This window comes from Hylobates moloch, unplaced genomic scaffold, assembly GCF_009828535.3.
Source record: "Hylobates moloch isolate HMO894 unplaced genomic scaffold, HMol_V3 SCAFFOLD_3, whole genome shotgun sequence".
NCBI classification, from domain to species: Eukaryota; Metazoa; Chordata; class Mammalia; order Primates; family Hylobatidae; genus Hylobates; species Hylobates moloch.
The window spans coordinates 61,382,716-61,395,427 of NW_026652278.1; the positions used below are offsets into that span (position 1 = coordinate 61,382,716).

Genomic DNA, 12,712 nt, shown 5'->3' on the forward strand with positions numbered 1-12,712 from the left:
GCCCCAGGCCAATGTGTCTGAATCTCAGGGAGCAGGGAAGAGTAGTAGTAGGATAAGTGCTCTTTAACAAACTGCCCAAAAAGTGATTCTTGGGATTTATGTGTTTTTAACTGTTCCATCAACAAAGGGAAGTCTGTGGAGTCTAAAGGCTCCCATGGTATAAAAACATTGAGCTGTTTTGTTCTCCTATGGTAAGAGGAAATGTTCTTTAGGCATTCAGGTGCCTGAAGACCCTGAATCTCTTCCTGTGACTTTCCCTACCAGTATATGACCTCAAGCACCTCTATTCATTTAGAGAACTTTTGCTATCAGACTCCAGAATATTTTTCCCTTTGAAATTCCATTATTTAATTTACAGATACTGGAGTTATAAAATTCCCAGTCTCCCTCCATTAGCTACATCAAAGTCTGTTTTCTAAAATTCATCATTTTATAAGTTGTATTCCCATATTATTTTCTCCAGAAGGCTGATTCAACTCTCCAAAAGTTGTTTTTGAAATGTAGATATGCAGAGAAACTTTACGTTTGAAGAAAGAGGTTAGCATTCCTTAAGAGTTTTTAGGATAAAAACAAGCTTTTGTACCAAAATAATAAAACTTACTAGATTGAATGCTTAATATAAATCTAACTTATTTAATTACTTATACAAATTTATAATAATATGACATTTAATAATTCACTTAACAAAAAGCAAACCAAAAACTCTAAGATTCTGCAAGTAACCGTCTTCCCCATATTACCCTTCCGTTCACAATGTTAGACATTTCCCCTGAACACCTGAAGGTGTTTTCAAAGGGAGATGCTTGGCTCCTTATATTCAGCTACTTTGAGTCAAAAGCTCTGAGCTGCACTTGTGTAGAGCTCTCTGAGTGCAGGACTAGACTTCATCAAAGTCCTATTGGACCATGGACTCTCCTGCCAGTCCAGTGGTGTTGACCCTTTGGTGAAAGAGCACTTCCCAGAACGACTTCAAGCTGAACATCTTTCTCTCAGCATGAGCAACTGAGATCACTAACTAGCGCTGCTTTTGTAGCTTAACACATTTCCTGAATATCTTTTTCTTACTCCAGGCACCTCTGCTCCCTTAGTCAAAAGTTTCTTCAAATGGGATACACAAGAGGAGGGCCATTAAATGTGCTGAGAGCATAAGACTTCTTGCTGACCAGTGCCAGCAGGCGTTCCAAGGTTTCCCTACCTTATATTCTGTTTTCAGAAGAAACAGCAAGAGTCCTGTTACAGACTTCTTTCCACTAAGGTTTGATTTAAATTTGCATATAAAACTAAGGTTACTTTGCTATTGGCCTTTTACGAAGTTCCCTGAGGAATCCCCCTGGTAGGTGGCTTCTTTACAAACTGGTCCTAACACTAGAAAAGAGTCATATTACTTCCAGAAAGGACAAAGTGTTTTAACTGGCATTCCATGAGTCCTGTGAGGTTGAAGAGCAGAGTAACTTAGATGAACTTAGGAAATCTGCCTAACACTGAAAAATGAAAAGCTATGAAGTCTTTGTACATTAAATAAATTGGAAATGGTGCCTGAATAAATTCTCCACAGTCAACAAAGTATCGGAAAAGCATGAAGGGGAGAAGAGCACATTTGATAGCCATTAGGACTATGGAGAGAAAGTGTTCCCTGGGGTTAGAAAAACTGGCTTGACAGGGAACTATGATCATTAGTGCCAAGCACCGGGAACTGTTGCCCTGTGGGTGAAGATGATCCACCACAGGGCCTCAAGCAGTATCATCAGGACCCAGGAACTAGTGAGCTTACCAATTTATCCTCCAAATTGGACATTTAAAAGTAAAAGGTGGTATAATCCAATACTGTCCTGTGCAAGCTAAGCCATATATATATATACTCATCCTGTCACTATATTTTAAACTCACTTAGCATATACTTATTTTATGTAAACTCATTTGTAATCCCCATAATCTTCAGACACAATTAATACTACACTTCCCCCCACCCCCTTATCCACAGGGCTTATGTTCTAATACATCCAGTGAATTCCAGAAACCTCGGATAGTACTGAATCTGATTGCCATCAATCCGAATACATTTCCATTTCTGTCTTCCACCCACAAATGTAATGCCTTTTCCATCTTAACTAAGCACTTATCATACCCTGTGGCTGTGACTTTTGAGTCTGAAGAGTGATAGCAAAACTAATACCAGTTTCTTTTTCCTTCTTTACAACCCTACAGATAGAAAATTCATTCTTACTGTAGATCTTAGCAACCTCGGCATATGATTTTCTTTCTTTCCTTGTTAAGTCAAGAACTTTCACCTTTTCACTTAAAGGAAGCACTTTACAGCTTCTTTGGCATATCAGAATTGCCTGCATCACTACGTGCACTTTGGGGTCATCATGAAGTAAAATAAGGGTTACTTGAACACAAGAACTGTGATACTATATGACTAATGGGAGGGGAGCATAGACAACATGGATCTGTTGGACAAAGGGATGATGATTTACATCCCAGGCAGGACAGAATGGAACAGCGTGAGATTTCATCACACTATTCAGAAGAGTGCATGATTTAAAACTTATAAATTGTTTAACTCCGGAATTTTTTATTTAATATTATCAGACTATGGTTGACCACAGATAACTGAAATCATGAAAATCAAAACCATGAATAAGGGGAGGTCTACTGCTCTATAACATGAAACAACAACAACAACAACAAAATGACATGACAGAATACAGTTGATGAATTTCAACATTCTATAAATCTTAAAAATTGAATTTCAAAACATACAATAATCAAAGGAGAGGCTAAAATTTAATTTTACGTGTTGAACAAATAATGCAAAAATATCAAAAGGAATGTAAAACTTCCTTGCAGGCTTTGGAGAAGGGTGGGTTCTGGTAATTAAACAACTTTATTTGAAAAGCATCAGGGCATGAATATAAAATTTGGAAATTTAAACAAAAAAACAAGAGTTTGATCTAGAAAAGGAAGGGTGAGAAAAAGAGTACCTGGATGAATGGCAAGCCATCAGGGTGAAAAGAAGAGTAGAGGAGGGTGGAGAGTACAGCCTGGGACCCTAGACTGTGAATAAAAAGGGTTAGCTGAAGGCATTCTAGGTGGTCGTGTAGCTCCAGGAACCTCGAAGAAAAGACAATTCTAATATTCAAATATTTGGGATGATTGGATGTATAAAGGAAAACTAATAAAAAGGTGAGTAGATTCTTGGAATAGCCAGGCAGGATTTTCGTAAAGGCTGGAACAAAATCTCTAAGGCAAGGTTTGGTAAACTTTTTCTGTAAAGGGTCAGGTAGTAAATATTTTAAGCTTTGTGAGCCATTATAGTCTCCTCATAACTCCTCAACCTTGCCATTGTAGCACAAAGAGTCATAGATACAAACCAATGGCTGAGTCACGTTTCAATATGATTTTATGGACACTAAAATTAGAATTTTATACCATTTTCATGAGTCAAAATATCATATTCTTCTTTTGAATTTTTTCAACCATTTAAAAATATTAAAACCATTCTTAGGCCACAGGCCATACAAAACATACGATGGATCAAATGTGGCCCAAAGGCCAAAATATGCCACCTGCTGATCTAAAATAGTAAATAATGATTCACATATATGAGAAATAAAAAATAAAAGAGAACCCCCACACATTAGAAATGTTTGGCAAATAGTTATAAAGTAGAAAGCTATTATTAATTTTATAACATTTGAGAGATCAGCATTTTTAACAGTCTGTGTAAGTTTTTCTAATTAGCCCTAATTTGTAATTTGGTATGATTTTATCTATTTGAAATTAGCTATTTCCTGAGGTGTTGGCTATGGAGTTGATTATTTTTTAATGAACTTTATTGATATCTAATTTACATACAACTTTAAATGCAGTTTGATGAGTTTTGGCAAACGTATCCTCCAATGTAACCACCTCAAATGATTGGTTTTCATAAGAGTCTGCTAAGAATTTGAGACAGTGATAAATCAATCTGTAAGTCAATCTGGGGATAACTGACATCTTAATATTGAGTCTCCAACTTTAGGAATATGATCAATCCCTTCAGATATTTAGGTGTTTTTAATTTTTTTAATATTGTATTATAATTTTCAGAGTATAGATATTATATTTGTTTTGTTAAAATTATTACCGCTTATTTTATAATTTTGGATGCTGTGATATAGTCTACTTTAAAAATAATATTTTCCAATTGTTAGTTGCTACTACATTGAAATACATATTTTGAGTTTCATTGTATCATTGTATTTCTCTATTGTCCATGTCTTATTTAATTTGCATTCTTTTCCTTCTATTTGGAGATGGAGTTTTGCTCTGTCACTCAGTCTGGAGTGCAGTGGCATGATCTCAGCTCACTGCAACCTCTGCCTCCCAGGTTCAAGCAATTCTCCTGCCTCAACCTCCTGAATAACTGGGACTACAGGCACGCACAATCATGCCCAGCTAATTTTTTGTATTTTAGTAGAGATGAGGTTTCACCATGTTGGCCAGGCTCTTCTCGAACTCCTGAGCTCAGGCAATCCTCCCACCTTGGCCTCCCAAACAGGCGTGAGCCACTGCACTTGGCCCTAATTTGCATTTCAAGCATGGACAGTCTCATTTTTTTCATCGTCTCAGGAAACACTGTTCAGTCCTTTACTTTTACATACAATGATACTTAAAAGCAGAAATTCAGTAGTGTTCTTCCATTTTCCCCTGCAGGGAAGAAACTGATGACATCATGTAAGTAAAAATATAAATGGTAACATATAGAGCTGAGAGTTGAACTCGGGTCTTCTGATTTTACACAATATTCTTTCACTATTTGCCCATTTCCAAACTTAATTCCAGAGAATTGTAATTGGATAAGATAACATTCTACATTGGTTAGTGACTAACTGAAATTGTAAAAGTCTTTCCCTTTAGTAGTTTGAGTATGAAACTTCAAATAGACAGAAGCTCAGCCTGGAAGACACATAAAGAAAAGATGTCTACAAGGCCACGAAGAAAAAATAATGTTATGGAAGAAAATGAAATAAATTTGTAGAAGTCGTGACACTGCAGGTAATCTCAATTGAGAAAGTTATATTTAGTTCCAGGAAAAGTCATAAATCTATTCATTCCTGTAGGTGCAATAGAATCAGACCCAAAGATTGTCTGGTTATATAAGCTGATATTGTATATCGGACTGTGTCCCAATTCTAGAAGCCATGTAAATGATTCATGCAAAAACAATTAATGTAAACTGGGCCATGTAAATTTATCTTATTTTTCTTTGTTTCCTCAAGAATTAACCTTCATCAAGTCAGATATGCAAAATAATGTTCCTATTCCTTCATATATAGGGTTAGAAAACTAACACAGAAAATGCAAACTTCAGTTATGGACCTGAAAATCTACACACCTGGCTTTGGAAAGTATCTCTATATTTTTGAAGCGCCTTTGATAAGTCACATATGAAAATCCACAAACAAAACATGTGAAATCTACATTCTGAATGCCCGTTATAGGAATAATTTTACCTGAATCTTGTTTCTTTTTGTGAGGATACTTCACTGCGGGCCACTTATACTACCCTCTCTCTCAATTCAATTATGTACTCTTTTAAAATTTCCTCCATTTGTGGTTAAATGTCTTTTACCAAAAAAAAGATGAACATTGAGAGTTCAGTTCTTATTCATGTTTTAAGGGGTCTATAAAAATTATGTGCAGAATTATAATGCTACCTTAAACTAATATAGGCTCAAAAGCATAATTTGCATTAAACAGTCTATAATTTAGATACCTGATGTTAATAAGCATAAGTATCCTCTTATTTAAACATTGCCTTATAAAAGAAGAGATTTCTTGATTTAGGACTTTGCCCTTCATGTTGCTCTACAAGCATGCTTATGTAGTTAATATGCGTCAAGATAGATAAAAATATTAAGTAGCTTCAGTAGGTCTAGTACTAGCTGTATGTGGTAATAATAGTAGTAGTAGCTATCTTCTTATTGTAGCCTATTATTTATTAAGCATTTCATTTCTATTAACTCATGTACGCATAATAATCTTTTGAAGTAGGTTTAACACCATGTCTATCTTACAAAGGAGGAAATTGAGGCTAAGTGAGATTTGTTTCTTGCTTTAGTTTTAACCATTATATTATGAACTCTTAATAGTTGTATAATTTACACGTATATATTAAATATCAAACAGATCAAAATATTTAATACTGCTTATTCTATGAGCTTGCTAAGTATGATACTCTATAACCTCACTTGTCCACACACCGAATCCAGTGGAAATAGCAATACTAAATATCACAGTATTTATCTTAGAATTTTAAACAACTGCTAGCATAATTATTGATCAAAACAAATAGTAAAGACATAATCATATTTTTATAAAACCCTATAAAATGCCAAATTCTGATCTTGAGTTAGTATTTTATTGTTTCAAAGGCACTGAAGAGTATTCACAAAAATTCAGCCATAAAATGGGATTCTGATACACTTACAAATATCAATAGCATAGCCTATCCCTCCCTGAGCTTGTATAATTATACATTTATTGCTTTAATGTTGACACTTTTTAGATACCTTGAAGAAAAGATCAAATACTTTGCAGTTCTAAGGCCAGAATATTGGCCAGCATTAAATGTGACCTTGTAAAAAGAAGATTATACCAGATCAAGTTTATTCTCTTCTGTGAAAAAGGGACAGTCTTTAAGAAAAAGAGGGATAGATTTTCATTTACTTGCACCTAAGTGAGAATTTATTTTTATTCTATAACCCAGTTAGTGATTAAGTCCATAAGTTTATGGATCCTTTTCCAAGGAATCCCTGTAGAAGTTGTGTAGAGGTTCCCGTAGAGGCTGCTTAGGGAACTGGGGGTATAGAGATAGAGACGATGAGCCTCTGGGTGCTCCTCCCTGGTTTCAAGTACAGCAGCTCTGATTTTATTTGCTTTATCTTTTTGACCATAAAATATACTTAAAGAAATAATATATCTGCCTTAAAACTCAGAAAACACTCTTTCAAACCATATACTTAAGAGACACGTTCTCAGTTGCATGGAACATCAGATACTAAAGGTTCTTAACACTAATGCTCTTAACTGAATCTCTCCAGCAGGGATTACAGTCAGATAAAGGGCCAATATAATTTAATGTTTTTATTAGTTATTTAGTTGAAGAAACTAAGACTCTACATTTCATTTTTCTAATTGATATTAACTTGATAAATTCAACAACCAAACCAGAATACAATCTGATAAATCATATGAAGAATCACATACAGTTTAATAGGATTAGGACTTAAGAACAAGAACAGAACAAATCAAAATAAAGGATGCATACATAGGCAACAACAAGATAAAAAAAAGGAAAAGGAATTCAACTTCTATCCAATAAATACAATGTTTAAATGGAAAAAAATATAGACTAATAGCAGTTGGCCATATTGGTAGAAATAACATAAGAACAAGTCTACTTTATTTGACATTGGACAGACACTAATTTGAATGTATTTTTGATAGTCTCATTTGAGAAGTTTGTTGAAAATTAAATAAGGACTAGTGAAGAACACAAAATACTAAATTATTCCTATGAGAAAAAGTTAACAGAAATGGAAGTATTTATCTTGAAAAAAAAAGAGATGACTATGGGAGAAAATCACTGCTCTCAAAGGCTATTAATAATTACAATAAATTGTTCTCCTGCCCTACAGAGGAACACTGTATATGAGGAACATGTACAAATAATGGCAAGATAATTTGATTTGCTGTAAGTAAGCTATCTTGATAATGAGGAAATTTAAAAATACTGGAACATCTAACTGGGAGAAGCTATAAGATTTTTTTTCATCCCTAGATAGCCTTAGTAAGAAAAAAAATGCATTCCCTACCCTGGTTCCCCTGTGCTATCTCACTGGTTTATATTCTCAAATATCCACTCAGGGATAGTGAAAATGGAGAGGTTTCACTCTGGCAAGACTATATCCTGAAGTTCATGCGGCTTCTTTACACTTTTAATGTTTCTTTTCTGGATTCACCTACCTCCCAGTTTTGGGTTATTACTAGTCCACTAATCCACAGAGGTAAGGCATAAAAATTTTGCAACAAGAAAATTGCAAAAGTTTCTTTCTGCTCAGACATAGTCATTGGTACAGGGCCAAATTTTCTAATCACTTAGAAATACTTGTAGGCTGCTCAGAAGTATTTATCCTGAGGTTTCTCTTTGATATGGTAATTGGTTTGCTTTCAGGTTTTCCCACGCCTCAATGTACTAGATTCCCTGTCTTGGCACCTTTAGACTTTCTCTTACAAGCTCTTCCACAGCATCCTTCCGCCCTGCCAGACTCCCTAATATGTGCTGGCCCTTTTCTTTACAAGGTCCACAAATGACTTATGGACTGCTCAGTACAGCCAGTGACATTCAGGCCTATCAGATATGAATACTACTGATGCTCCACTCCTATATTCTCAGCACTTCTATTTCCATCTTACAGACTTACTAACAGTTAAGTCCAGAGGCTTAAAAATTGAATTCTATTCACACTTAAAAATTATATTCACCAGTTCCACTGAATCTTCGTACAGCAAGCACCTGCTACCCTGCTTGAAAATTACTTTCTTTGGCCACAAAAGCTTGATTGGCCCTGAACATGAGGCTCAGGTGACACCTCTAAGGGTAGCTTTTCACCCAGGATGAATAGGTGGCTAAACCTCCAGTTTGTTCACATCAGGTAAGATAATTCTGAAGTGCTGAGGTGCATTCTGCAGTACTACCCACAGTTTACCAGCAGGATCAAGCCCCAAGCCCCAGTTGCCTGCAGTGACTCATAATTACACCTTCTTGGTTTTCTTCCCCTCTCTGCCTCACTTTGTCTCATTTTCTCTTAGACTACTGATAACACAAATCCTTACTTCAGAGTCTGTCTTCAGGTGAATCCACTTAAGATAAGGTACCTCCATATCTTTACATATGCATTTTCCAAAGAATGTGCATTTTTTGGTAACATTTAAAAGAACGCTTTACATTAATAATTGAGGCAAAACAATCCTGGTTTCTTTTTTTTGAGACGGAGTCTCGCTCTGTCACCCAGGCTGGAGTGCAGTGGCGCAGTCTTGGCTCACTGCAAGCTCCGCCTCCCAGGTTCACGCCATTCTCCTGCCTCAGCCTCTCCGAGTAGCTGGGACTACAGGGGCCCGCCACCACGCCCGGCTAATTTTTTTTGGTATTTTTAGTGGAGACGGGGTTTCACCGTGGTCTCGATCTCCGGACCTCGTGATCCGCCCGCCTCGGCCTCCCAAAGTGCTGGGATTACAAGCGTGAGCCACCGCGCCCGGCCAACAATCCTGGTTTCTATATATACAGTGTGCCCGCAACAAATGGTGCTCTCACGCCTGGGAAGGTGGAATATGTGTCCCCAAACAGACAACTCCCAGACTGGGACTTTTGAAGTGTTTTTTGTTGCCGGCAACTCCAAGTGAGATTTCTTGCAGAACACTGTGATTTTATGATCTAGGATGAGAGGGTTTGGCCATAAAATACCACGTTTTCCTATCAATTCCACTACAGTGATAAGAAAGTTTCTTTCCTTTTTGTTCAAGAAAAATAAAAAAGCAAATTACTTTATGTATTTTTCTTTGGCTTCTGATCATGCTAAGAGACACCTCAACAAATCCTGCACCTAACAAATCCTATCTTTTCTGCACATGCAGCAGTAAAATGCACTCATTTGTGTAAGTTATAACCAAATACATAAGTAAAAGTGTGGTTTGTGACAGTAGATCTGACTTTGGGGATACATATGAACTTCTAAAGTTTTACTAGATTTCAGCATTGACATTACAGCATAGAAATAAAGCATTTCTTGCAGTCATGCCAGGCATTTCAGATGGTGAAGAACATTGCAATAATTCAATGGAAGGAAAAGCAAACTTACCCGAATCATCATGACTGAACATCTGATATCATGAATTGTATCATAGATCTTCTTTGAGATGTCGACAAATTGATTATCATCCAACACATTCAATGAGTTTTTGCTTAAGGCTTCCAGGGCAACATTCACTTGTGTTACAAATTCAGGAATTACTGTTAAAATAAAGAATAAGGAGAAGATTGTCCTCTTTGTATTTTTGGATTTCTACAGTAGTTTCCAGGAAATGTAGAATTCGGTTTTAAACAAATATTTGATTAATAGATCTTTAATTGTATTTTTTAAATATAGAGATACACAATTTTTTGCAGGATTATCTTGAATCTCTGAAAAGTAATAGGAATCAAAGACAATTAAAGCCATTTTTTTTTTTCTAAGCCCCAGGCTTCTGGAGAGAAAGGCATTTTTATATAAATGTTTTAAAAGATTATCTTTCTCCTTTATATCATTTTTGTTTTTACAAAACCTTGGGATCATACAATCATTTCTCATCCTATTCAATATAAACCACAAGAAATTACAAAAAGGAACTGGTGTGTAAAACAGTTGGAATTGTAAACACAAAGATACTTAAAGAAAGAAAGCAATTGAGTTGCTAAACAGAAGAAAACTTGGTTAAAAGTAGTAATTCTGTCTTATAGAAATAATAAAAATATTGTAAACTTCCTTTTAGTAAGATGTTTTCTCTATAATAAAAAAAATAGTGAAAAGGAATTGGCATTCTCATATGAAAACTATCTTTAAAATAACAAAACACTGACTGACTATAGGGATGCTTCTATCAGTAAGCCAATCCATGGATTATCTTTTTAAATTAAGGCTTCAAAATAGTTTCAAATAAAAACACTTCTTCAATTTTACTTTTAAGGTTAATGATATTAACATTATCTCTTCACTAGGCTCAAGGTACTTTTCTAAGTGTTCAATGTGATTTAAATCTTCACATAACCCCAGTATTAACTGAGTATTAACAGTTTAACAACTAGGACACAGAGAAATCAAGACTCTTCCACAAATTCATTCTGTTAATGTGTAACTAGAGATGTAAACTCAGAGTCCCAAAATGCAGAATCTACACTCAAACTAATCTACTATATCATAGTGAGGAAGCCTCTTGCCCATATGAAGATGTTGGGTAAAAAAGATTAATTTTTAGAAGAAATAATTCTAAACCTGGAAGATAAAAATATTTTGACTGGTATAAAAATATCAATAAATGTTATTTTTCTACATTTAAGTTGTATCTGCATGTATGGCATACCATCTCTTGCAATTCTACCTGCCACGTTATTGATATGAGGAAATTTTGATGGTATACATGGGCACTCATTTTATCTGGTCCTTTCTTTCCTCTAGCTGCTACAATGTATCACCTATATCCTACTTCTGAGCCACCATACCTGCTGACATTACCCACTGTGCTCCTATTCTCTGTCCATTCTCTAGGCACACCGTCTAATAAAAGGTGGCTACTAGCTGCATATAGCTATTACAAATTAAATTCATTAGCCTTACATTTTAAATTCAATTCCTTAGTCATATTCATCCCATTTCAGCTGCTTAACACATACATGTGACTAGTGATTACCATTTTGAAGAGTGGAGATATGGCTATCATCAGGGTAACTTTTGGGATAACAGAAACTTCTATTGGGTCATACCACTTTGCACTGAGAAACCCTCAAATCACAGTCTCCCTTTCAGCAGATGGGATAACAAAGCAAGAGGGAGAGCAAACTCATACCACTTTGCCTAGGAGAAACAATCTCAAACCACAGTTCTCTTATACATGGATGTGACTCTCAAAGTATATCTCTAATCTAGACATTTTTCCTTAATTTCAGAACTGTATATCCAACTGACAATGGCAAAATTCTGCCTGAATCTTTTATAATACCTCAAACATATTCTATCTAAATCTAAATACATTTCTTTCTACCCAGGAAACCTAATTTTCCTTTACTATAGTCTATGTTGGTGCTGAGTCATTCATGAAAAAAACCCAGGTGTTTTATCTGACCTCCTATACTTCTTTATTCCTTACATCCAAATACCTACTAAGTGCCATCTGCTCTACTATGTAAATATATCCCAAATCCATTGAGAATTTTTAGCCCCACTGTCTCTATTCATCATCATCTACTATTTCAGTCCACAGTATAGTTCTTCCCATGTCTAAATTCTGCTCATTCTCAGGTTCATTTTAAGTATAATCTTATGAATGGAACCTGCCCTTAGCATTAAGTATTATAGTATCTCTCAAATGATGGACACTCAATAAGTTGTTTTATGAACACATCATGTTAATACAGTGTTTACAAGTTTTCAATTGTTCCTTGAAGCTTTTCTTTGTTTATATCCTAAGTGCATAGGCTGGCATGCAGTAAATAAATGATCGAATGAATTGAGTGATTAAATGAATGAATGAATTAATTAATTAATATGTCAAATCAAGCAAAGAGTAGGTACAATGAAACATGTCCAGCTTGCAATTAAATGTGATTTCGGTTTTGTTAACAACTGAAAAGCTCCAAAAATATATTTATGCAGGCTTATAGGAACATTCAAATCTGCTTTATGAGTTAATCATTACTTTTGTAGTGTTAAAAGAGGAGGGAAGATCTAAGAAAATGTGTCCGGTTATTTCACATTTCCTTCAGGTTCTAGAGTAGACAGCAAACCAACCGTCAAAACTACTACTCTAAAGAACAGGACAAAATGGCTTCTAGCCTCTGTGATATGCTCTATTCACTCCAAAGACATAGTTAAGTAAAAAGAGATATGTCCTCAAAACCTGTAGGGACCTGTCG

The 12,712-nt window shown here is 35.4% G+C and overlaps 1 protein-coding gene across 1 annotated transcript in view; it reads right to left on the minus strand.

The window, feature by feature from the left end:
• CTNNA3 (catenin alpha 3) overlaps positions 1-12,712 on the minus strand; it is a 1,859,096-nt gene that overhangs the window by 387,984 nt on the left and 1,458,400 nt on the right. The window contains exon 13 of the mRNA XM_032138296.2: positions 9,906-10,057. Coding sequence (XP_031994187.1) covers positions 9,906-10,057 — 152 coding nt within the window. The remainder of the gene's footprint in view (positions 1-9,905; positions 10,058-12,712) is intronic.